This window comes from Procambarus clarkii, chromosome 6 (assembly GCF_040958095.1).
Source record: "Procambarus clarkii isolate CNS0578487 chromosome 6, FALCON_Pclarkii_2.0, whole genome shotgun sequence".
In the NCBI taxonomy this organism is placed as follows: domain Eukaryota; kingdom Metazoa; phylum Arthropoda; class Malacostraca; order Decapoda; family Cambaridae; genus Procambarus; species Procambarus clarkii.
The window spans coordinates 13,075,645-13,101,555 of NC_091155.1; the positions used below are offsets into that span (position 1 = coordinate 13,075,645).

Genomic DNA, 25,911 nt, shown 5'->3' on the forward strand with positions numbered 1-25,911 from the left:
AGGTAAGGTTAGGTTAGGTAGCCAAAAAAAGCTAGGTTAGGTTAGGTTAGGTAGGTTAGGTAGACGAAAAAACATTAATTCATGAAAACTTGGCTTATTAGGCAAATCGGGCCTTGAATAGTAGGCTGAGAAGTGCGTTCTGGCTATTAGGTACGACATATATATATATATCGTACCTAGTAGCCAGAACGCACTTCTCAGCCTACTATGCAAGGCCCGATTTGCCTAATAAGCGAAGTTTTCCTGAATTAATATATTTTCTCTAATTTTTTTCTTATGAAATGATAAAGCTACCTATTTCATTATGTATGTGGTCAATTTTTTTTTATTGGAGTTAAAATTAACGTAGATATATGACCAAACCTAACCAACCCTACCTAACCTAACCTAACCTATCTTTATAGGTTAGGTTAGGTTAGGTTAGGTAGCCGAAAAAGTTAGGTTAAGTTAGGTTAGGTAGGTTAGGTTGTCGAAAAACAATTAATTCATGAAAACTTGGCTTATTAGGCAAATCGGGCCATGCATAGTAGGCTGAGAAGTGCGTTCTGGCTACTAGGTACGACATATGTATATATATATATATATATATATATATATATATATATATATATATATATATATATATATATATATATATATATATATATGTCGTACCTAGTAGCCAGAACGCACTTCTCAGCCTACTATGCAAGGCCCGATTTGCCTAATAAGCCAAGTTTTTATGAATTAATGTTTTTTCGACTACCTAACCTACCTAACCTAACCTAACCTAACTTTTTCTGCTACCTAACCTAACCTAACCTATAAAGATAGGTTAGGTTAGGTTAGGTAGGGTTGGTTAGGTTCGGTCATATATCTACGTTAATTTTAACTCCAATAAAAAAATATTGACCACATACATAATGAAATGGGTAGCTTTATCACTTCATAAGAAAAAAACTAGAGAAAATATATTAATTCAGGAAAACTTGGCTTATTAGGCAAATCGGGCCTTGAATAGTAGGCTGAGAAGTGCTTTCTGGCTATTAGGTACGACATATATATATATATATATATATATATATATATATATATATATATATATATATATATATATATATATATATATATATATATATATATATATATGTCGTACCTAGTAGCCAGAACGCACTTCTCAGCCTACTATGCAAGGCCCGATTTGCCTAATAAGCCAAGTTTTCATGAATTAATATATTTTCTCAATTTTTTTTCTTATGAAATGATAAAGCTACCCATTTCATTATGTATGAGGTAAAAAAATTTTTATTAGAGCTAAAGTAAATGTAGATATATGACCGAACCTAACCAACCCTACCTAACCTAACCTAACCTATCTTTATAGGTTAGGTTAGATTAGGTAGCCGAAAAAGTTGGGTTAGGTTAGGTTAGGTAGGTTAGGTAGTCGAAAACCAATTAATTCATGAAAACTTAGCTTATTAGGCAAATCGGGCCTTGCATAGTAGGCCGAGAAGTGCGTTCTGGCTACTAGGTACGACATATATATATATATATATATATATATATATATATATATATATATATATATATATATATATATATATATATATCATTGAATATGACTGCATATTATGTATTGATTTTTTCTTCTTTAGGGCTTCTATCCCTCTGACTAGTGCTTTTGCATCTTGGTTTAATTGGAAGATTTCTCCAACTGTCATCTTTGTTCAAGGTGAAGAAAAATAAATAATTAACTGTAGAATATATTACGCTGTTTATAATTTTACACAACGTTTCGAACCTACATGGTTCATTCTCAAGTGAAGGGTCAGTGTTTCCACATTGGGACAGTGTTTGGAAATCCTTGCAAGGGATCCTTTAACCCAACAGGAAGCTGCCGGACTCACAAGACGATTGATTGAGTGATGAATATTAAGCCCCCCATGAGTGGCATAGGCATGAATAGCCCGTAAGTGGTAGAATTTTTGTTCAGTAAATGTATACATTGTGCAGATGTCGCATTTAATCGTCAGCCTGCTATCGCGGGGGGAGGGGGGAGGATACTGCTTGACAGTCTTTATGAGGGCGTCAAGCTTCTGGCCACCTGTTTTTGACTTGAAGAGCGGCAGTGTTGATTGCTTCCGAGTGGTTTCCGCAAGATTCATGGACTCTTAAACCTCCACTAAGATCTTTGGTTGTTTCACATTCCAGGAGATAGTGAAGTAATGGCTTTTCTGTGATTGTTTGGCAGAAGATGCATTCTCTCTGTCGGGGTTCAACAATCTCCCAGTTGCATCTGTAACCTAGACATTGTTTAACCGAACTGCTATATCCCTGTGAATTCTTTTTGGGATATTTAACCTTTCTAACTTGGTGGGCTGAAGATACCATATTGCGGAGGGCGAAACTTCTGCAACTCTCTCTCTGATGTAGATAGGCTTTGTTGAGGTGAGAATTTTTTAGGTGATGATATTTTTTATGTACTCTAAGCTGGGTTGGATTGTTTTATATATTAATGGATATCTCACAAGACATCCTTTGACTGAAGTTAAACTCTTTCACCTGACCGTATTCTTCATCGCTCTCTACAGTTAGTGACAACTCATTGTCATGTATAAGTATGATGGGGTGAGATGAACCTATCCCAATTTATGCGAATGCTTTGCATTTAATTTCAGTATATTTATGTACTTTTTGTCATGGGATTATACTTGAAGATGTCATGTTTTTTATTAAAAATTTAAATAAACTGGAAAGACAAAATGATAGAGTTTCTTCGCGCTCTCGAGTTTACATGTTGGAAGGTATTTATGGAGAAAGAAAATTATCCACAAGAAAATTGGTCATTGTAATAATTAGAAGTAATAGGTTCTTTTCATTGCAATATAGATAACAACACACATTTACAAGTTTCCTTACGATTGATTCATGTTGTTCCTTCACAGGCTATGCAGCGTTTCACAGTTGACTACAAACATGAAGACCTGGAAGTTGTCAACCGTGTTGTCTTCGCCCCCAAAAAGCCGCTCAGGTTTACCTTCACTGAAAGAAACTGACCTTGACCCTAGACGGCTTGTAATTAACGTGCTCCAAACTGTATTGTTTACTTTGTTTAGCAAAAACGTGATTTTACAAGTGACCAATTTTATATTTGTTTAACTATTTTTTTTTCATGAGCTACATGTTGGTACCTAGTGGAATACATCTTCGAAATGTATTAATTTAAAAACTTAATAATTCCTCGCAAATTATTATTGTTGTGCCTACTCACAAAGTTAGTGAACTAATTAACAATCTCTTGTGTATATGGAACGTTACAGTTGATATTTATCCTATATCTTTGTCAAACGTTTTTGAAAATGTATATTGCTACTCACAGGGAGCCATTGTGAACCCGCACTTACACACCAGCCCAAGCCACATCAGGAGGAAAACAGCAGTGAAGAAACAAGTGATGAAACTGAGAAAAAGGGAGAACAAATACTCAGAGAATGACAAGGAGGTATGAGAAGAACTCAACAAGAGATTCAGGAGGTCTTCACAAAAGAAAAAGGAGAAGCCCCTGCACTAAATGAGGAGGAGGCAAATCAAGCAAACTTGGAGGAATTAAACGTCACCAGTGATGAGGTCAAAAGGAATCTGTTGGAGCTGAAAGTGACAAAGGCTGTTGGGCCTGACAGAATCTCACCATGGATACTAAAGGAAGATGCAGAGGCACTAAGTGTGCCACTCTCTATGGTGTATAAGACGTCACTGGAAACAGGAGACCTACCGGAAAGTTGGAATACAGCTAACGTAGTCCCAATATATAAAAAGGGTGACAGGCAAGAGGCACTGAACTACAGGCCAGTTTCCCTAACTTGTATAACATGCAAGGTGATGGAGAAGATCGTGGGAAAAAGGCTCGTAGATCATCTGGAGTGAAATAGCTTTGTAACGCACCACCAACATGGGTTCAGAGATGGTAAATCGAGCCTCACAGGTTTAATATAATTCTATGACCAGGCAACAAAAATTAGGCAAGAAAGAGAAGGGTGAGTAGACTGCATTTTCTTGGACTGTCAGAAAGCCTTTGACACAGTACCTCATAAAAGCTGTTAAAAAAGTTGGAGCAACAGGCAGGAGTAAAAGGGATGGTGCTACAGTGAATAAGGGAGTATTTAAGAAACAGGAACCAGCGAGTAACTGTGAGGGGGAGACATCAGAGTGGCGAGATGTCAGCAGTGGAGTCTCACAGGGCTCAATACTTAGACCCATCCAGTTTCTATTACATGTAAATGATCTTCCGAAGGGTATAGGCTCATTCCTCTCAATGTTTGCTGATGATGCAAAAATTATGAGAAGAATCAAGACAGATGAAGATAGACAGAGACTTCAGGATGACCTGGACAAATTGGAGGAATGATCTAGAAAATGGCTGCTAAAGTTCAACTCAGGAAAGTGTAAAGTAATGAAATTAGGCGAAGGGTTTTGAAGGCTGAACACAAGGTACCATCTGTGAGGTGAAATCCTGCAAGAGTCAAATAGAGAGGCAGATCTGGGGGTTGATATCACATCGAACTTGGCCCCAGAGGCTTACATCAAAAGGATATCATTTAGCGTCATGTGCTAGGTTGGCCAACATAAGAACTGCCTATAGAAACTTGTGTAAGGAATCGTTCAGGACCCTGTCTACCACTTACGTCAGACCAATCCTGGAATATGCAGCTCCAGCCTGGAGTCCATACCAAGTTAAACACAAGACAAAGTTAGAGAAGATTCGGCGGTATATATATGCCACCAGACTCGTCCTGGACCTGAGAGGTATGAGCCACGAGGAAAGGCTAAAGGAGCTGTACCTCACATCCCTGGAGAACGGAAGAGTAAGGAGACATGATAACCACCTACAAAATTCTCAGGGTGGACAAAGACAAACTCTTCAGCACAGGTGGAACATGAACAAGGGAACACAGGTGGAAACTTAGTACCCAGATGAGCCACAGAGACGTTAGAAAGATTTTTTTTCAGTGTCAGATTAGCTAACAAATGGAATGCACTAGGAAGTGATGTGGTGGAGGCTGACTCCATAACACCAGTTGATCGACAGTTGAGAGGCGAGACCAAAGCTCACTCCCCGCAAGCACAACTAGATGAGTACATGGGCTGGACGGTAAAGTGACGGACTCGGTAAGGACTCAATGCTGAGTCCTTACCGGACATCACTCTGTTTAAAGGAGGACTCAATGCTGAGTTCTTACCGAGCGAAGCAGAGCTACATCCACTAAGGAATTTCCAAGCAATATATTAATAGGAACAATTTATTTAAGGTACGATCTATGACTCTAAACCATAACATAATTCATGAATATAGTTGTACCAGCGATGTCATGGAAGCCTCCGTGGACCCCCACAGTGTCTGTCATTGTCCTGGTTGATGTTACAATATTTACACCTCATCCTGGTGGGTGTCACAATATTTACACCTCATCCTGGCGGGTGTCACAATATTTACACCTCATCCTGGCGGGTGTCACAATATTTACACCTCATCCTGCTGGGTGTCACAATATTTACACCTCATCCTGCTGGGTGTCACAATATTTACACCTCATCCTGCTGGGTGTCACAATATTTACACCTCATCCTGCTGGGTGTCACAATATTTACACCTCATCCTGGTGGGTGTCACAATATTTACACCTCATCCTGGTGGGTGTCACAATATTTACACCTCATCCTGCTGGGTGTCACAATATTTACACCTCATCCTGCTGGGTGTCACAATATTTACACCTCATCCTGCTGGGTGTCACAATATTTACACCTCATCCTTCCGGATAATTGTAATTGTTAGAATTGTAAATGTTTGACCACGTCTGTGGTAGAAAATAATAATAATAATAATAATAATAATAACTGCCTGTCACCATGTGAGCACGCGACGTTTTCTTGATTACTCACCCTTGCCAATCTCTTAGTTCTGGGAAGGGAGAGCTCTCTTAACGGTTCCACTCTCTTCATTCTGTTTCTAATCTAAAGTAAACTAAAGCATGACTGACATAACTACATATCTGCCTACCTACTCTCAATCACTTTAAAGGGAGCATAAACAATCAGGAGAAACAGCAAGTAGATGTGGAAAGGGGAGCGGGGCCACAGAGGATGGAAGAATGGAGTAGGAAATACGAGAGATATGCCAGTTTGAGGATTCAAGACAATTTGAAACTTTACCTGTGAAAATGTTCTTCAGGAAGTGAAAGTAGACATGGCCATTATAAAGGAAACAATAACCATTCTTTAGAAAGAGCTAAGATCAACTAAAGAAGAATGAATAAGATTGAAGGAAAACCTTCCCATATCAAAAGTGGAGTAAATGAGAATAGTGCAGTGAGCAGCCATGTGGCGTAAGGACCTGAAAAAGGAAATTTCCCTTTTGCAGAGGTTCTGAAAAGGACTAAAATGTTGGGAGATTTTTGCAGGAAGTAGCAATGGAGGTAGCAACTTCCCAGGTAGCTTCAAAGAAAATCAGCCAGCTGCTACAAAGGAAAAAAAATTAAAAAATTGAAATGTTTATTCCGGTAAAGTACATACATACAAGAGGTGATACAAAAATTGATAGATTTATAGATAGAGCTAGTACATACAATGCCTAAAGTCAATATTACGCAAAGCGTTTCGGGCAGGAAAAACATAAAAGACTAAAACTTGATACTAATTGAGATTAAAGTATAATATATGTTGAGAAAACTTATATATAAAAAAAGGGGGGAACATGACAGAAAAACAGCAAAAATACAATAAGGTCGACAAACAGCATTGTTTAAAAATAACAGACATGGGTTGACAATATAGGGGTAAGGTAGGTTACAGGGAGTTAATTAGGTAGTGCTTAGTTTTTATCTTAAACTGGTTGAGAGAGGCAAAGTCTTTAACATGGTTGGGAAGGTCATTCCTCATTCTGGGTCCCTTGATTTGTAGAGCATTTCTAGTTTGATTAAGTCGTACTTCTGGAATATCAAAAAGGTATTTGTTTCTGGTGTGGTGGACATGGGTTCTGTTACAACCTTCAATGAAGCTTTTAAGGTCAGGATTGGCATTACAGTTCAGCGTTTTATATATATATATAATACACATGAGAGGATGTGCAGTGACTTAATATCTAACATATTCAGAGATTTGAGTAGGGGTACCGAGTGAAGTCTGGGGCCAGAGTTGGATATTGTCCTAATAGCAGCTTTGTGTTGAGTAAATAGAGGACGTAAATGATTTTGGGTAGTAGAACCCCAAGCACAAATACCATAGTTGAGATATGGATAGATGAGGGGCAAGGGCAGTTGTAGTGGAAGGACTGAAGGGGGGCAGAAGTGAGATGAAAAAGATGAAATGAAAGGGATGGACAAAGCTTCTGTGAAAGGAATCCTGGCAGAGTGTAGAAGAAATCAACACAGTAAAGGTTTTCAGGCTAGGCCCATACAAGAGGAGGAAAATCGACTGGTAAAGATAATATTCACAACAAGTCAATATGAGAGAAAATTCTAGAGCAGAAGTGCTGACTCATGCATATGACTACAAAGAAGTATTTATCCAGAGGTTATAAGGCAAAGAAAAGAGAACATTAGCTGCAGAAAAAAGAAAGAGGTGCAGAGAAGGGAAAGGGAAAGAATCAACTTTTTCTCTTTATAACACATCACAAATTTAATGTATACTTTACTTGAGGCCAAAAACTATAGTACAAAGAAATGGTAGCATCTCACGAAAATTATAAAATGTCCCGTTTTCTGTTCGTGGGTCCTCTGGTTGGTTAGGTTAGTGGATTTTAGGGCAAACGTTTCTTGATATTGGGAACGTCCCTGAGAATGGCCTGAAAGGAGAGCCCAGGTCTTCCAGTTCAATAAACCGAGGACCAACCACAACAGCAGCATAAATCATCGACCTCCCCATCCTTTCCTACCCCTCTCATACATCATACTCAAGTATTCTATTTACTTTGTAATAGACATTGATACACAAGGTATCAGGTCATTTCTTATCATGACCATGACCATGACCATATCATGCTCACACACTACCTGTGTACTGTCACTTCCCAAAGTTTATGACTTTGCACTTATGAGCACTGAGCTGAATCTGCCACTTTTCCACAGGATTATGTAATGAGCTGAGGCATTATATGTAGATAATCTGTAGAAAGATCTACAATCATTCAAGTTTGCTATTTGCCGCACTTTCGTGTTATCCACAAAATCAACTGATATATCAGTTTAACCCAGCAGCTTTGTCATTGACAATTATTATGAACAACAAAGGCCCCAAAGCAGACCAATGGGACACCTCACTAGTAATATTATTCCTCTCCACCTTCACCCAGTTTTTGCTAACTTCTTCAAATGGGCTCAAAATTCGATGAAAATGTCCTCACTTGAATATTGTGATCCTTAACCTTCCAGATAAACAACGTGTATAGTACAACATCATAATTGTTATTGATAACTATTACCTTGAATGACTGAAGAAAAAAACAGCTTTATCAGACAGGTTTGGCCTCCTAAGAAGCCAAGTTAAGAGTTCTTTATAAAACAATATGTGTTAAAAATGTTGTCTTGGATACCTGATCAACCAGGCTGTGACTCGTACGTCAGGCTGCGAGCAGCCGCGTCCAACAGCCTTGTTGATCAGTCCGGCAACCAGGAGGCCTGGTCGACGACCGGGCCGCGGGGACGCTAAGCCCCGGAAGCACCTCAAGGTCGTTGTATTTGATATTACAGCCTGTTACGGCCAGCTTGAGCCATTAACTTGATTCTTTCTGTTAATGTGTCTTATAACCTCTTCTTGATCCTACCCCAAGCTGATGGTAAGTTTTCAAGAATTGGCAGTAGCAAGTAACAGTGCAAGGAATAAAGGGGGGAGCAACAATATGCAATTACATCTTCACCAATATATTATCACCTTCACGAATATATATATATATATTATATATCTATGTATAACTACACATATTTACACTGTGTCGCTTTCACTCAGGACACTCAATAGATTCGCAGTGATCATCAAGCCCCGGTGAGTCCACTATCTTCACATATACGTCGTCCACGCACAATGGCAATCACCGGTGAGTTCACCCTCGACATGGGCCAGTCCACACATTATATTGTCACGATGTCCTAGTACCCCACATCCGCTCTCCAGAAACACACTGGCAGAGGGTTCAGCCACAAGCTGACAGGTGTCTTAAATAATCACAAACAGGGGTAGCTAACACCCTGGCAGAAGTTTCTAGCAACACACAAGCAGCACTTCTCTACAGACGCACTACTGTCATCTCGTAACTCTTCTTGGGCAAAGACTGGGTACGTCGGTTTATAGAACACTGCATAAATTCAGCAGCTAACACACTGAATATTTACACAGTGTAAATATTTACACTGCTACTGCCGACGGTGGCCACTTTGTACACTTACAGGACCAAGTGAAGAGTTGTAAACTGCCCAAGGCGTAATGCCCTCCTCAGCGCAATCGCCCCCTTATGTCACCTCTGTGAACATAAACATCATTAGCTAGACAGTCAATATATTGGGTGATCTTAGGATAACACCCTTCCACCGGGGAACTGATAATGTAATTGCTTTCACAACTTAGATGGCATTGATCAACCTCACCTCCTAACCGAGGTATGAAACGAGCCTTACACCGACGCCACATCACCGCCAACAGATGGTGTTGTCTGTGTCGCACCTAATAGTTGGAGTGCAGGTCCATAGATGGCGCCGAAATCGCCACCTCACACTCCAGCGAAGGTGCTGACGCCGTAACATAGCCTCAATAAAGTTTACAACTATTCCCATAAGGCTGATCAGATGGTAGTTCATGGCAAGGGATCTGTCACCCCAATTGTATATCAGGAGCAACTTAACCACTTCCTGGTAGTAGGTATTATTTCTGTTCTCATTAATTTAGTATACCTATAAGTGAGATCATAAGGGTCTTCTGTCCACTCCTTCATAACTACTGGTCAACTCATGTGGGACTACCATTTTTTTTACAAAAACACTAGGCTAAGCATATTCCATATATCTGGGTTGACATGTATTCGTTTCCATATGCCTTGTTTTATTCGTGACAATGATCTGTTAAAGCTGGAAAGAGCTTTTGGCATTTGACTCGAATTTTCAGGCTACCGCTTGTTTCAAAAGTATTTTCTTGCCTTTCTTATTTTCCATTTAACACCACATTTTAATGTTTCATTGACTTATTACACGAATCTTCTTTAGTCCAATGACGGTTTTATCTGGTAAAATTATTTGAGATCGTTATTATCCCAATGAAGTAGTTTCTAAGAAATATTTGTTTTATGAGCATATTTAACTGTTTAGTGAAGATACTTGTGGTCTTTGTACATTGTGGTCAGAACAACTCAGGTCCGTTCCTCTTCAGAGATACAGTCCTCATCACTGGCCCAATTCTTCCAGTCTACTAAAGTTAGATAGACTCTCACTTGGTCATGGTTTTCATTCTGTAAATCTGGGACTCTGATATTGTTGCTAATTCTAAGCACCACTTTCCCCCAAAGATGGCCATATCCTACCTCGCTCCGAAAGTCTATATTTCAGTGTTTCCTTGTTTCCATCACAAAGGTCAGGATCAGTGTCATCTTTGGTGGGCTTATGTATACGTTAAGTAGAGAAGCATCCTTCAGCTTCTTTCAGAAACTTCGGTACTATCGGATGTTTGTTTCTTGAGTGTATCCGAGGAACTTTGGAACGTCACTAAATACTTCCTTCCTAGGAGGCCGGGTTCCCTTTAACTCTGCAGCATAGTCGCTAATAAATTACGTATGACAGTTTTCTGTTGCTTCACTTTGTCCTAACGTCGGAAAATATGTTTTCTCAGTTTGTCTAATGACTGATCGATCTATTCGTCATAGCCTTATAATAGATGTCAAGAAAATCAATCAATATCATCAGAAGCCTCACGAATGTCGTAGCTCAGTCGATTAAGGCAGTGTCTGGGATGCTCCCGGACGCAGGTTCGAATCCTCGTCACGGCCCTTGTGGATTTGTTCCTCACGAATATATACTTATAATATAGTTAGAATTGAGACAGAGGATAGATACTTTTTTAAAAGTTGTTCAATGTCAACCAATATTTGAGGACTAGTTGTATATAAAACGGGCTGCAATTGTTTCAAGTTTCAGTATTGCAGCCTAAATAGAAAGGGAGATTTGATTTTTTTTTTCAACGAATTTTACACATTTTCAAATCCGTATAACAACCACAAATTTCAAATGAAATCATTTCTATGACACATTTCTGACACATTAGCATATAATAAAGAATCTGGGGCCGGGGATTTTCCAAAACATCTTTAGTTTTCCTAATACAAATAAACAAAGTTCCCCGAAAAATTATGCAAATATATCATGTTTCATTGCTATTATAAAATCAATAAATGAACTTAAAAAAAAACGCTGGCTCCTGATTTTAGAGACATAAACTTTACATATAAGGTGTACGTTTCATGTAAATTGAGTAAACAATGAAAGAGTTATAAGAAAACTTATGTAACTTGAAATAAAAAGTATAAAATAAAGTCTAAGGTGCTGCCATCTGTGGCTGAGGTTGACATCAACTAATTTCCTCCAAAATTTGCACCCTTACAGAAACACTTACGTGCAGTCAGGTGTATAAGTTTCATTCAAATCGTCCAATAAACAAATAAGAAAAAGAATTGAAAATAAAATAACAAAAAAATTTAATAAAACTATTTTTTTAATATATGCTATTGTGATAGATGAGAGTCATAGACATGATTTTAGTTGACATTTGTGTTTGATTATCGATTTTGACCATTTTGGAAAATTTTTGAAACATAATTCAATATTTTCCCCCCCCCCCTACCTCTTTATGCTACGATGCTGAGACTTTGACCCTTTACATATACAACTGGTCAAAAAAAAAATGGTTGACATTGAACAACTTTCAAAAAACTATCAATTGGCTTAATACTAGCTGTACCCGGTCACGCGTTGCTGTGGCTCAGCAATGCATGCACATTGCTGAGACACAGCATCCCTTCCATGTTCCCCTGTCCTCCCCGCCATTTCACCTCCCCATCCCCTTGTCTTCCCCACCATCCCCCACTTCCTGTCCACTCGCCCTCTCCACCATTCCCCACTCCCCAATACTCTCGTTCTCCCCACCATATCCAACTCCCTTGTCCCATTGTCCTCCCCACCATTCCCCTCTCCCCCGTCCCCTCGTCCTCCTCACCATGTCACACTTCCCCGTCCCCTTGTTCTCTCCACCATTACCCCATATCCCCGTCCTCTCGTCCTCCCCACTATCCTGTACCCTTGTCCTCCCCACCATTCTCCACTCCCCTATCCCCTCATCCACAACCTCTCCCACTCCCCCATCCCCTCGTCATCCCCCACCATTATCTCCAATCCCATCTCCCACGTCCTCCTCCACTCTCGCCCCCCTCGACCTCCCCAACATTCCCCACTCCCGTCTCCTGATCCTCCCCACCATTCACCACTCCCTCTTCCAATGCGTTCCCAAATAATCTGATGTTCCCATCAGAAAGATGGGATCATCAAATGATCTGATGTTTCCATCACTGAATAATAAGTAGAACAGTTAAAAAAAACGAAATGAAAAACAATGAAAAATTAAAAAAATAAACTATGCCCACGAAATGAACAGTATGTTAAACCACACAGCTGAATTCCAATGCAATGTCATACAAAATAATTAAATCAAAATGAAAATAAATCAAAATCTATGAAAATTCAATTTAACAATGCAATCAGAAACATTGAAATGAAATCGTCACATATATAGTATAATGTGTGTTGCTATTACGTGCAACAGATAGCGCTGTTTAGAAAAAAAAATCATGATTTGTTTCAGATGAAAAACACAGTTAAAAAAAAAAATGTTTTTTCCCCGTCACTAGACGTGACATCTATATAGTATGTATATAAAAACCTGCTCGGATGCGAATGGAACGTTGTGTCAAAATTTCAAAGCAATTGGTGAAGAACTTTCGGAGATTAGCGATTTTGAACAAACAAACATTTACATTTTTATTTATTTAGAATTTTTTTCAGCTTTTTATCAAAAGCATACACCTCACTAAACAATTTGTATTGCTCTGTCAGTTCCACAAAATCATTGTTGTGAAATACCTCTCTCAGGTTGACATATCACTGACAAATCCCTCGGCTCCGAGTGTGAGTTGCTATTATATAACTTTTGCAGCGCCTTGTTGAAGGTTTGATCTAGTACTGACCAAAACGTCGTCTCTTCTCTATATTCTGAGTTGTGGTTTGGTCATCAGTTCTTCAGCCACGTTATTGTGACTCATTCCCTGAAACAGATGACATCTGAACACTTCTCGAACAAGTGCTTCGGTGACGACTTTTGTTCGTACCACAACGCTGTACATGCTTCACCCTCGTACTACTAATACAAATAATCGCCAACATAGCCTAAACACTTTACCTAACAAATGCCTGAATATGCACAGTATACTAACATATACCAATATTATTCTATATTGGAGAAAATTCCTATTTTGAATGAACAGCGTGTTGAAACTGATGAATGCGTCTTTGGGGATCGACCACTGGATGGAATGGACTTAGGTCTGAGGTGGGATGCAAATACAAATAATCGCCATTAGAACCTAAACACCTAGCCTAACCTATACCCATCTTTACATAAAAAAATAATTTCTAATAACATTAACTTAAATATGAGAGCATGCTAATTTTGAATACCCAATTTGTTTAAATTGATGAATGTGTCTGCGCTGAACGACCGCCGCTCTAACGAGCCTAGCCTGAGGACGGCTTGCCTGAGGACTGAGGACAGGTTCTCCATAAGTAATATGACGGCAAATTTATTTTATTGTATTTTGTCTATTTGTTCTTTAGCAGAATCCAAAGATGGTATTGATATATTTAAATTAAACAAATACATTGGAGAATTCAACTCATGATAAATCGTAAAAAATACCAGTTGTTGCTTTAAACACTCTTGATGCCTTTCACACTGATCTTGAATTGAAACTACTTTGCTAAAGATTCCAGTAAAATGTTTTGATAAACAATTGTCATATTATATCCACATTATTCCGCTTGACAAGCTTTACAATACTTTTAGAAACAGAAAAGTTTGAATTGTACTGAGGTATTTCATCATCGAAAGTCGGTCGAAAGTTATATAACAGTCAGTTCTGAAGTGTGAACGGTTGTGAACTACGGTACACAACTATCACATGACACACAGTAGTGAGTGAGCCACGTTACACATACATAAGTGGACTGGCCATAGTGCGCATACGAGCCAAAAGTGACGTTATTTTTAAGAGGACGGGTTGTAATCACATCCATGATTTTGTCGGAGCTTGCCAGTTCGTTGTCTGATGTCGTGAAGTGAGGACGCTCAACCTCTGGCTCTGCGCTAATTTCCTTTCTTCTTAAATTTAGAACTCCTTGAAAGTCGGATAAAAAGATAATTTAGTAGGAACGATCTCGTTCAAGCTGATTCATAAGAGAACCCCCCTCTCATCATACTTGTCGGTAGTAACAAAAATGTGTGTAAGGCCGACAGGGAGTCGAAAATGTACTCTGCTGCTGCTCTACTGTCGGCTACCTCGCTTCCAGTCATCATGGATTCAGGACAATTTCAACTGGTGACCAAGGAGAGCAATGAGGATTACTTGCGACGTAAAGCACTTCTTCGTCCCAGATATACCAACAATTGTGACTACATTGACCAGTGATCTCGCTTAATGGTAGACGGTAGATGACCGTCTGCCATATTGTGATAATGCCGTTTATTGTAGAGGTTGTACCGCTACTTATTTCTTCTCCTCTTCATAAGAGGAGATCCTCATCCAGTAAAGTGAACGTCCAATATTAGAGAATTTTGTTTTTGTCTTAAACACAATAATTAATCAACTATCCATTGGAGCAACCATATAATTAACTGGTAACTCTGGTTCTATTTATGATGTGTGTTAATATACATATGGAATACCCAACAGATTCGCACCTGATTTGTGCAACACCTGATCTTCTACGTGCTCGTCTGGTGTTAGACCATTAAAAATTAAGATAATTTTCAGTTTTTCAAAAGATGAAGCTAGACACCATTTCTGTGCAACTTAGTACAAAAAACTAATTAAAAGCGGGTGTGAATGGAGAGGCTGCGGCTGGTCTACAATACCAAAATAATCATTTCTTCGTTTTCCTTCTTGTCTTTTTTGCAAATTGATCAGACTTTTTTGAAGCTTCTCACACACTTGAAAAACACATATAAAGTGAAACTCACAAAAAAGCAGTGAATGATATGTTCCTCATCTAATCTGGTTTTTTCAACAATGGAACTGATTTGAGTGACCTTGTAACGGGGGAATTGAAAGAGATCAAGAAAAACGGGATGAATTATAGACGCTGTTCGCTGTTTAGGTAAACAGGGCGTGGCACTCCGCGCTCATCGCCAGTGTCAAGGCTCAGGTTCCCCAAGTACAAATGGCCCGATATTTACAATGTATGATTAAGGTGTAGACCAGTAATGATACATTACTGGAGCAACATTTACTAGCGAGTAATGGAAATGGAACATATGTGAATCCTAACCTACACAATGACCTATTACAGTCATTATCAGTCTACGTCTATCAAAGATAATAACTGAAATGAATATGGCTTAGTACTTTGCAAATAACTGTTGATTCTAATATTGATATCAACAGAACTAATCTCTTTTCATTACCCTTGCGATGTAGCAGTAAACGGCGATGTAGTGGGTCGATTTACACATTCCAGCGAATTACCTGATACAAAACCTGAAGATTTTGTCAACATTCTTCTCCCAGCATTCTGAAACTTATTGCTGTCATTAACTGTGTGTTAAGGTCAGTCTTTCATTGGAACAAGCACCGTATCGGGTGAAATATCAGGTCTACGGACAAGGAAGTTACTCCAAATAGACTCCAAGTGTACACAGTTCTGAGCAAGTGATCTCCAAGTATTGTGGAACTCCAAGTGGACAATAGTTCTGAGCACATAATGAATATTTTGTTCTAATTGATGCAGTAAGCTCCATTATTCTCACCAAGTGGCTTTTTAAAACTCCGCGAAAGTGTCTATACCTTTTTTTGTAAATTTATCTCGCCTTTCAGTATTACAAGAAGAACAACGAAGTCACATAAAATGTATCGCATAATATTTTACATTTAAAATGTAAAATAAATAAATAAGACATGATTTTATTGGTATGATTTTATATGCAAAATAGATTTATGAGCTAACTATAAACGTTATTAATTGTATTTTGATTTTAAATACAAAATAGCAATTATGTACCTTGAAAAATAAATCTACTGTATATTTTCATATTAATCTTGAATGGAAAATTATGCGCTGTTTGTCGAGGTGCTATTTACACGTGCTCGCTTGCCTTATATTGAGATACTAGGCCTGGATTCAAGAAACATTTGTGCATTTGTCGAGCAGCCTGATCCCAGGCCGGGCTCAGCAGCCTGATCCCAGGCCGGGCTCAGCAGCCTGATCCCAGGCCGGGCTCAGCAGCCTGATCCCAGGCCGGGCTCAGCAGCCTGATCCCAGGCCGGGCTCAGCAGCCTGATCCCAGGCCGGGCTCAGCAGCCTGATCCCAGGCCGGGCTCAGCAGCCTGATCCCAGGCCGGGCTCAGCAGCCTGATCCCAGGCCGGGCTATGCAGCCTGATCCCAGGCCGGGCTCTGCAGCCTGATCCCATGCCGGGCTCAGCAGCCTGATCCCAGGCCGGGCTCAGCAGCCTGATCCCAGGCCGGGCTCTGCAGCCTGATCCCATGCCGGGCTCAGCAGCCTGATCCCAGGCCAGGCTCAGCAGCCTGATCCCAGGCCGGGCTCAGCAGCCTGATCCCAGGCCGGGCTCAGCAGCCTGATCCCAGGCCGGGCTCAGCAGCCTGATCCCAGGCCGGGCTCAGCAGCCTGATCCCAGGCCGGACTCAGCAGCCTGATCCCAGGCCGGGCTCTGCAGCCTGATCCCATGCCGGGCTCAGCAGCCTGATCCCAGGCCGGGCTCAGCAGCCTGATCCCAGGCCGGGCTCTGCAGCCTGATCCCATGCCGGGCTCAGCAGCCTGATCCCAGGCCAGGCTCAGCAGCCTGATCCCAGGCCGGGCTCAGCAGCCTGATCCCAGGCCGGGCTCAGCAGCCTGGCTCGGAAAACAGAGGAACTCTCGGAACACACTCTCTCTCTCTCTCTCTCTCTCTCTCTCTCTCTCTCTCTCTCTCTCTCTCTCTCTCTCTCTCTCTCTCTCTCTCTCTCTCTCTCTGTCTCTCTCTCTCTCTCTCTCTCTCTCTCTCTCTCCGTCTCTCTGTCTCTCTCTCTCTCTCTCTCTCTCTCTCTCTCTCTCTCTCTCTCTCTCTCTCTCTCTCTCTCTCTCTCTCTCTCTCTCTCTCTCTCTCTCTCTCTCTGTCTCGTCTCTCTCTCTCTCTCTCTCTCTCTCTCTCGTCTCTCTGTCTCTCTCTCTCTCTCTCTCTCTCTCTCTCTCTCTCTCTCTCTCTCTCTCTCTCTCTCTCTCTCTCTCTCTCTCTCTCTCTCTCTCTCTCTCTCTCTCTCTCTCTCGTCTCTCTGTCTCTCTGTCTCTCTCTCTCTCTCTCTCTCTCTCTCTCTCTCTCTCTCTCTCTCTCTCTCTCTCTCTCTCTCTCTCTCTCTCTCTCTCTCTCTCTCTCTCTCTCTCTCTCTCGTCTCTCTCTCTCTCTCTCTCTCTCTCTCTCTCTCTCTCTCTCTCTCTCTCTCTCTCTCTCTCTCTCTCTCTCTCTCTCTCTCTCTCTCTCTCTCTCTCTCTCTCTCTCTCTCTCTCTGTCTCTCTCTCTCTCTCTCTCTCTCTCTCTCTCTCTCTCTCTCTCTCTCTCTCTCTCTCTCTCTCTCTCTCTCTCTCTCTGTCTCTCTCTCTCTCTCTCTCTCTCTCTCTCTCTCTCTCTCTCTCTCTCTCTCTCTCTCTCTCTCTCTCTCTCTCTCTCTCTCTCTCTCTCTCTCTCTCTCTCTCTCTCTCTCTCTCTCTCTCTCTCTCTCTCTCTCTCTCTCTCTCTCTCTCTCTCTCTCTCTCTCTCTCTCTCTCTCTCTCTCTCTCTCTCTCTCTCTCTCTCTCTCTCTCTCTCTCTCTCTCTCTCTCTCTCTCTCTCTCTCTCTCTCTCTCTCTCTCTCTCTCTCTCTCTCTCTCTCTCTCTCTCTCTCTCTCTCTCTCTCTCTCTCTCTCTCTCTCTCTCTCTCTCTCTCTCTCTCTCTCTCTCTCTCTCTCTCTCTCTCTCTCTCTCTCTCTCTCTCTCTCTCTCTCTCTCTCTCTCTCTCTCTCTCTCTCTCTCTCTCTCTCTCTCTCTCTCTCTCTCTCTCTCTCTCTCTCTCTCTCTCTCTCTCTCTCTCTCTCTCTCTCTCTCTCTCTCTCTCTCTCTCTCTCTCTCTCTCTCTCTCTCTCTCTCTCTCTCTCTCTCTCTCTCTCTCTCTCTCTCTCTCTCCGTCTCTCTCTCTCTCTCTCTCTCTCTCTCTCTCTCTCTCTCTCTCTCTCTCTCTCTCTCTCTCTCTCGTCTCTCTCTCTCTCTCTCTCTCTCTCTCTCTCTCTCTCTCTCTCTCTCTCTCTCTCTCTCTGTCTCCTCTCTCTCACTCTCTCTCTCTCTCTCTCTCTCTCTCTCTCTCTCTCTCTCTCTCTCTCTCTCTCTCTCCTCTCTCTCTCTCTCTCTCTCTCTCTCTCTCTCTCTCTCTCTCTCTCTCTCTCTCTCTCTCTCTCTCTCTCTCTCCCTCTCTCTCTCTCTGTAGGTATGCGCCCATACATCTACCTCTAACATTTTTTTTATGTTTTGATGATTTTCTTTACGCTTAAGAGATATTTTACGAGCAACAAAACTCCCCAATCATGTGTTGTTCATATTATAAACTGCATTCTAGTGCTTCGGAGCTCACTCAAACTATTTAACAAATGTAAACAAAGACGCAATAGATTAAAAAATGATGAAAAGGTTCGTGCTTACTTGCGTAATTGCTTGAACAGTCTGGCACCTGGCTACGTCACAGATCCGGCCGCTGTCTACGCCACAGATCCGGCCCCTGTCTAAGCCACAGATCCGGCCTCTGTCTAAGCCACAGATCAAGCCCCTGTCTAAGCCACAGATCCGGCCGCTGTCTACGTCACTGATCCGGCCCCTGTCTAAACCACAGATCCGGCCCCTGTCTAAGCCACAGATCCGGCCCATGTCTACGACACAGATCCGGCCCCTGTCTAAGCCACAGATCCAGCCCCTGGCTACGCCACAGATCCGGCCTCTGTATACGCCACAGATCCGGCCCTTGGCTACGCCACAGATCCGGCCTCTGGCTACGCCACAGATCCGGCCCCTGTCTACGCCACAGATCCGGCCCCTGGCTACGCCACAGTTCCGGCCTCTGGCTACGCCACAGATCCGGCCCCTGTCTACGCTATAGATTCGGCCCCTGGCTATGTCAAAGATCCGGCCTCTGGCTACGCCACAGATCCGGCCCCTGGCTACGCCACAGATCCATCCCCTGGCTACGCCACACATCCGGCCCCAGGTTATGTCAAAGATCCGGCCTCTGGCTACGCCACAGATCCGGCCCCAGCTACGCTACAGATCCGGCCCCTGGCTACGTCAATGATCCGGCCCCTGTCTACGCCACAGATCCAACCCCTGGCTACGCCACAGATCCAACCCCTGGCTACGCCACAGATCCGGCCCCTGGCTTCGTCACAGATCCGGCCCCTGTCTACGCCACAGATCCGGCCCCTGTCTACGCCACAGATCCGGCCCCTGTCTACGCCACAGATCCGGCCCCTGTCTACGCCACAGATCCGGCCCCTGTCAGCGCCACAGATACGGCCCCTGTCTACGCCACAGATCCGGCCCCTGGCTACGCCACAGATCCAACCCCTGGCTACGCCACAGATCCGGCCCCTGGCTACGTCACAGATCCGGCCTCTGGCTACGCCACAGATCCGACCCCTGGCTACGCTACAAATCCGGCCCCTGGCTACGTCACAGATCCGGCCCCAGGCTATGTCACAGATCCGGCCCCTGGCTACGTCACAGATCCGGCCCCAGGCTATGTCACAGATCCGACCCCTGGCTACGTTACAGATCCGACCCCTGGCTACGTTACAGATCCGACCCCTGGCTACGCCACAGATCCGACCCCTGGCTACGTTACAGATCCGGCCCCTGGCTACGTTACAGATCCGGCCCCTGGCTACGCCACAGATCCGACCCCTGGCTACGTTACAGATCCGGCCCCTGGCTACGTTACAGATCCGGCCCCTGGCTACGCCACAAATCCGGCCCCTGGCTACGCCACAGATCCGGCCCCTGGCTACGCCACAGATCCGGCCCCTGGCTACGTCACAGATCCGGCCTCTGCCTACGCCACAGATCCGACCCCAGGCTACGCCACAGATCCGGCCCCTGGCTACGCCACAGATCCGACCTCTGGCTACGCGACAGATCCGGCTTCTGGTTACGCCACAGTTCCGGCCTCTGGCTACGCTATAGATCCGGCCCCTGGCTACGCCACAGATCCAACCCCTGGCTACGCCACACATCCGGCCCCAGGCTATGTCAAAGATCCGGCCTCTGGCTACGCCACAGATCCGGCCCCTGGCTACGCTACAGATCCGGCCCCTGGCTACGTCAATGATCCGGCCCCTGGCTACGCCACAGATCTGGCCCCTGGCTTCGTAACAGATCCAACCCCTGGCCACGCCACAGATCAGGCCCGCTGGCTTCGTCACAGATCCAGTCCCTGGCTACGCCATAGATACAGTCCCTGGCTACGTCACAGATCCCGCCCCTGGCCACGCCACAGATCCAGCCCTGGCCACACCACAGATCAGGCCCGCTGGCTACGCGACAGATCCGGCCCCTGGCTACGTCACATATCCAGCTCCTGGCTACGCCACAGATCCAGCCCCTTGCTACGTAACAGATCCCGCCACTGGCTACGCCACAAATCTGGTCCAAACTCCCCTCTTTTCCCCATCCCCCCAAGCCCTCCGTTCTCCCCCCACCCCTCCAAGCCCTTATTTCGCCCCTACCCTCTCCAAACCAGATCCTCTCAGTCCCCCCCACAACCCAGGTCCCCCTCCCCCTCAGCAACTCAACAACCCAGGCCCCCCCCCCCTTTTCCTCTTCCCATCCCAGACCCTCCATGTTTACCTACTCCAGTGGAATCAACAGAAACTGAGGATGGACAGAAAAGAGTCAGCTTTAAGGTGGTGCACTCGAACATAGATGAGATTACAAGCAAGGCGAGTGAACTTAGGGAAAGAGCACAAGAAGTAAACCCAGATGTAATTGGACTCATGGAAACCAAACTCTCAGGAAGCATAAGGAATGCGGTGTTTCCCCAGGATTACACTGTAATACGGAAAGAGAGGGAGGGTAAGGGGGGAGGCAGAATAGCCCTTCTCATGAGAAAGGAATGGAGTTTCAAGGAGATGGTTATCCCAGGCTGTGAAGGGTTTAGAGACTACATAACATGCACCATGACGATGGGAAGACTTAGAGTAGTAGTAGCAGTGATATATAACCCTCCACCAAATGACAGAAGACCCAGGCAAGAGTATGACAGAAACAACATGGCAGGTAATAACATAATTGAGAGAGAAGCCTCTTCTGCCTGTAGAAATCGATCCCATCTGCTCATCATGAGGGACTTCAATCACGGAAGAATAGAATGGGAGGACAATGAACCGCATGGAGGAGAGGATACATGGAGAGCCAAACTAGTGGAGGTGGCAACAAGAAACTTTCTAAGCCAACATGTCAGGGAACCTACAAGGATGAGGGGAAACGATGAACCAGCGATACTCGACCTAGTATTCGCTCTGAATGACTCCGACATAAGGGAAATTGACTTCGAGGCCCCCATTAAGAATGAGCGATCACAGTGTACTGAAGTTTGAGTATCTGGTCGAAGAAGGGGTAAAGTACTCGACAAAGGGAACTGAAAGCAAAAGGCTAGCATTCCGTAAGGGAAATTACGAGGAGATAAGAAAATTCCTAACGGATATAACATATGAATCAGAGCTAAGGGGAAAGACGGCCCAAGACATGATGGAATACATTACGCAGAAGTGCAAGGAGGCAGCAGAAAAGTTTATCCCGGCCCAAAAGGTAAAAACTTAAATGCCGATGAGAAACCCATGGTTTAATCAGAGAGGAAAGCTAGCTAAACAACAAAGTAAAAGAGCATGGAGAAACTATAGAAATAACAGGACACTTGAGAGTAGAGAAGGTTAGCAGAGAGCCAGGAATGAATACATCAGGGTGAGAAGAGAGGCAGAAGGGCAATATGAAAACGACATATCAAGCAAGGCTAAGACCCAACCCAAATTGCTGCACAGCCACATCAGGAGAAAGACAAAACTGAAGGAACAGGTAATGAAACTGAGGACAGGGGCAGACAGATTCACTACAAACGACAAAGAAGTGTGCGAGTAACTCAATAAGAAATTCCAGGAAGTCTTCACATTAGAGCAAAGAGAAGTTCCAGAGATAAGAGAAGGAATAGTTAACCAGGCACTACTAGTGGAATTTGAGATTACCTGTAGGGATGTAAGGAAGCTTTTGCTAGAGTTCGATGTGACAAAGGTTATAGGCCCGGATGAAATATTGCCATGGATACTAAAGGAAGGAGCAGAAGTACTGCGCCTGCTTCTTTCCATGGTGTATAACAAATCACTGGTAACATGAACTGCCAGAAATTTGGAAGGCGGCAAACGTAGTCCCAATATACAAGAAGGGGGATAGACAGGAAGCACTGAACTACAGGCTTGCAAGTTCCTAACTTGCATACCATGCAAGCCAATAGAGAAAATTGTGCGAAAAAAGCTAGTGAAAAAAGCTTCGCTCATCAGGAGCAAAGGAACTTTGTGACGCCACACCAACATGGTTTCAGGGATGGCAAGTCATGCCTCACAGGATTAATTGAATTCTACGATCAGGCAACAAGAATCAGACAAGAAAGAGAGGGGTGGGCAGACTGCATATTTTTGGAGTGCCAGAAACCCTTTGACACAGTGTCACACCAGAGACTGGTGCGAAAGCTGGAGATGCAGACAGGAGTGAAAGGGAAGGTACTCCATTGGATAAGGGAGAACCTAAGTAACAGAAGGCAACGAGTCACTGTGAGGGGTGAGGTCTCAGATTGGCGAGAAGTCACCAGTGGGGACCCGCAGGGTTCAGTCCATGGGCCCATACTGTTTCTTATATATGTAAATGATCTTCCAGATGGTATAGAATCATTCCTCTCATTGTTGGCTGATGATGCCAAAATTATGAGGAGGATTAAGACGGAAGAAGACAGTATGAGACTACAAGATGACCTAGACAGGCTGAATGAATGGTCCAACAAATGGCTACTAAAGTTAAACCCGAGTAAATGTAAGGTAATGAAACTAGGCAGTGGGAACAAGAGGCCAGACACAGGATACAGAATGGGAGACGAAGTCCTTCATGAAACGGACAGTGAGAACGATCTAGTAGTTGGTATCATACCAAACCTGTCTCCTGAAGCCCACATCAAAAGAATAACATCAGGGGTGTATGCGAGACTGGCTAACATCAGAACTGCCTTCAGGAACCTGTGTAAGGAATCATTCAGAACCTTGAATACCACATATGTAAGACCAATCCTGGGGTATGCGGCCCCAGCATGGAGCCCGTACCTTGTCAAGCACAAGGCGAAGCTTGAAAAAGTTCAGAGATATGGCACTAGGCTAGTCCCAGAACTAAGAAGCATGAGTTACGAGGAAAGGCTGCCGGAAATGCACCTCACGACACTAGAAGACAGAAGAGAAAGGAGAGACATGATCACTACCTACAAAATTCTCAGAGAAATTGACAGGGTAGATAAAGATAAACTGTTTAACATGGGTAGTTCGCGAACAAGGGGACACACGTGGAAACTGAGTACCCAAATGAGCCACAGGAAAGAACTTTTTCAGTGTCAGAGTAGTTAACAGATGGAATGCATTAGGCAGTGATATGGTGGAGGCTGACTCCATACACAGTTTGCAATGTAGATATGATAAAGCCCAGTAGGCTCAGGAATCTGTACATCAGTTGATTGACAGTTAAGAGGCGGGACCAAAGAACCAAAGCTGAACTCTCGCAAGCACAATTAGGTGAGTACAATTAGGTGAGTTCTAAAACGCATAGCGTTTCGGGCAGGTCCTTTATCTAGCATATCAGGTAACATGAAAGGCTACATTATAGCAAAGTTTTATATCAACAAATAACTACAATATAAGTTAATGGAGGTGATTACGCTGTAAGGATATATGTCTTAAGTACTAATATTGGGGGAAGTGGGTAGTACAAGATACAGTGTGAGTTTGAAGCACAAAGTAGAAAAATATGATGATGAAATTAGGTACTTTTTGGTTTTACTTTTAAACAGGAGATGGGTTGGACAATTGTTTAATTCATAAGGATATGAAGACTGGGGGCCCTTTTATTTGCATGGAGTGTGTGCACAGATTTAACCTGACTCTGGGGATATCAAAGAGATATTTATTTCTGGTGTGATACTCATGGGTTCTATTACACGTATCAAGGAAAAGTTCAGATCAAGATTAGCTTGATCAGATCAATACATCAGATTAAATGATGTATTGTCATTTAGGAACAAGGTTTTGTACATGATGATGAACACCTGAGAATGTGTGGAGTGAGTGTATGTTTAGCATGTTAAGGGACTTAAACAAAAGCTGTGTGTGCGGTCTGAAGACAGAGTTTATTATTGTTCTAATAGAAGATTTTTGCTGAGTGATGATGGGCTTGAGGTAATTTGTGGCGGTCGAACCCCATGCACAGATACCGTATTTTTGATAGGGATAGATTAGTGCGTAGTATAATAAGAGGAGAGCAGAGTGGAACTATTATGTCAGAACATAATATCTGACTTTAGACAGTATACCGACCGTTTTTGAAACTTTTTTTGGCTATGTTTTGTATGTGGGTGCTGAAGTTCAGTCTATATATATAGGCAAAGGAACTTCCCCTCATTTTTATTGGTAATTGTAACATTGTCTATCTGTAGTTGAATTGATCTCATGATTTACTACCAAATAAAATGTAGTTGGTCTATTTTATGTTTAGTGTAAGTTTGTTGGTTGACATCACTGAGTGGACTTTTTTTTTAATTCCTTGTTGACAATATTATTAAGTATGTGGGGGGGTTGGGGTCAGAATAGATGAAGGTAGTATCGTCAACAAATAGTATAGGCTTATGAACGTTAGAAACATATGACAATTCATTGATGTATATAAGAAATAGGAGAGGTCCCAAGATGCTGCCCTTTGGCGCTCCGACTATCAATGGTAGAGTGGGGAAGGTTATACTATTGATGGCTACATATTGGTGTCTGTCACTGAGATAGGAACGAATATAGTTCACAGCAAGGCCTCTGATTCCATAGTGGTGAAGTTGAAGTAAGAGGTAAATATGGTTTACAGTATCAAAGGCTATTCTCAAGTCAATGAAGAGGCCAAATGGGACCTCATTTTTTTCAGGGGCTGTGTGGATCATATTAACCAGACTAATATTGACATCATTGGTACTCTTCCAGGAACAGAAGCTAAGCTGGCAGGGACTTAATATGTTGAGTTTTAGAAAGTAGGAATGGAGCTGTTTGCAAATAATTTTTCAAATATTTTTTAATGTATACTGGTCTGTAATTGTTTGTCAGCTGTCTCGCCTCCTTTATGAGCTAGCGTTACTCTTGCTTTTTTAAGGATATCAGGAAAAGTATGACACTCTAGAGATTTGTTGAATAGCAGAGCTATGGGCAGTTCAAGAACAGGAGAAGCACTCTTATATATCATATATATCATAGTTGGTACTTCATTAATAATCCAAGTTTTGATTTTA

The 25,911-nt window shown here is 42.9% G+C and overlaps 2 protein-coding genes across 4 annotated transcripts in view; both read left to right on the plus strand.

The window, feature by feature from the left end:
• The window catches only part of LOC123750957 (probable cytochrome P450 49a1), a 151,446-nt gene extending 145,549 nt beyond the window's left edge, over positions 1–5,897 (plus strand). For 2 of the 3 annotated variants that reach the window (XM_069305825.1, XM_069305812.1), the window contains one exon: positions 2,925–5,897. In XM_069305825.1, coding sequence (XP_069161926.1) covers positions 2,925–3,035 — 111 coding nt within the window. In that variant the 3' untranslated portion in view covers positions 3,036–5,897. The remainder of the gene's footprint in view (positions 1–2,924) is intronic. The other variant, XM_069305820.1, reaches the window with a different exon arrangement.
• Positions 5,898–14,584: 8,687 nt separating this feature from the next.
• LOC138355181 (uncharacterized) lies at positions 14,585–25,638 on the plus strand. Its single transcript, XM_069310033.1, has 3 exons — positions 14,585–14,742; positions 19,594–21,416; positions 25,610–25,638. Exons 1-3 carry the CDS (start codon positions 14,585–14,587, stop codon positions 25,636–25,638), a joined length of 2,010 nt encoding a protein of 669 aa, XP_069166134.1.
• Positions 25,639–25,911: the final 273 nt, after the last annotated feature.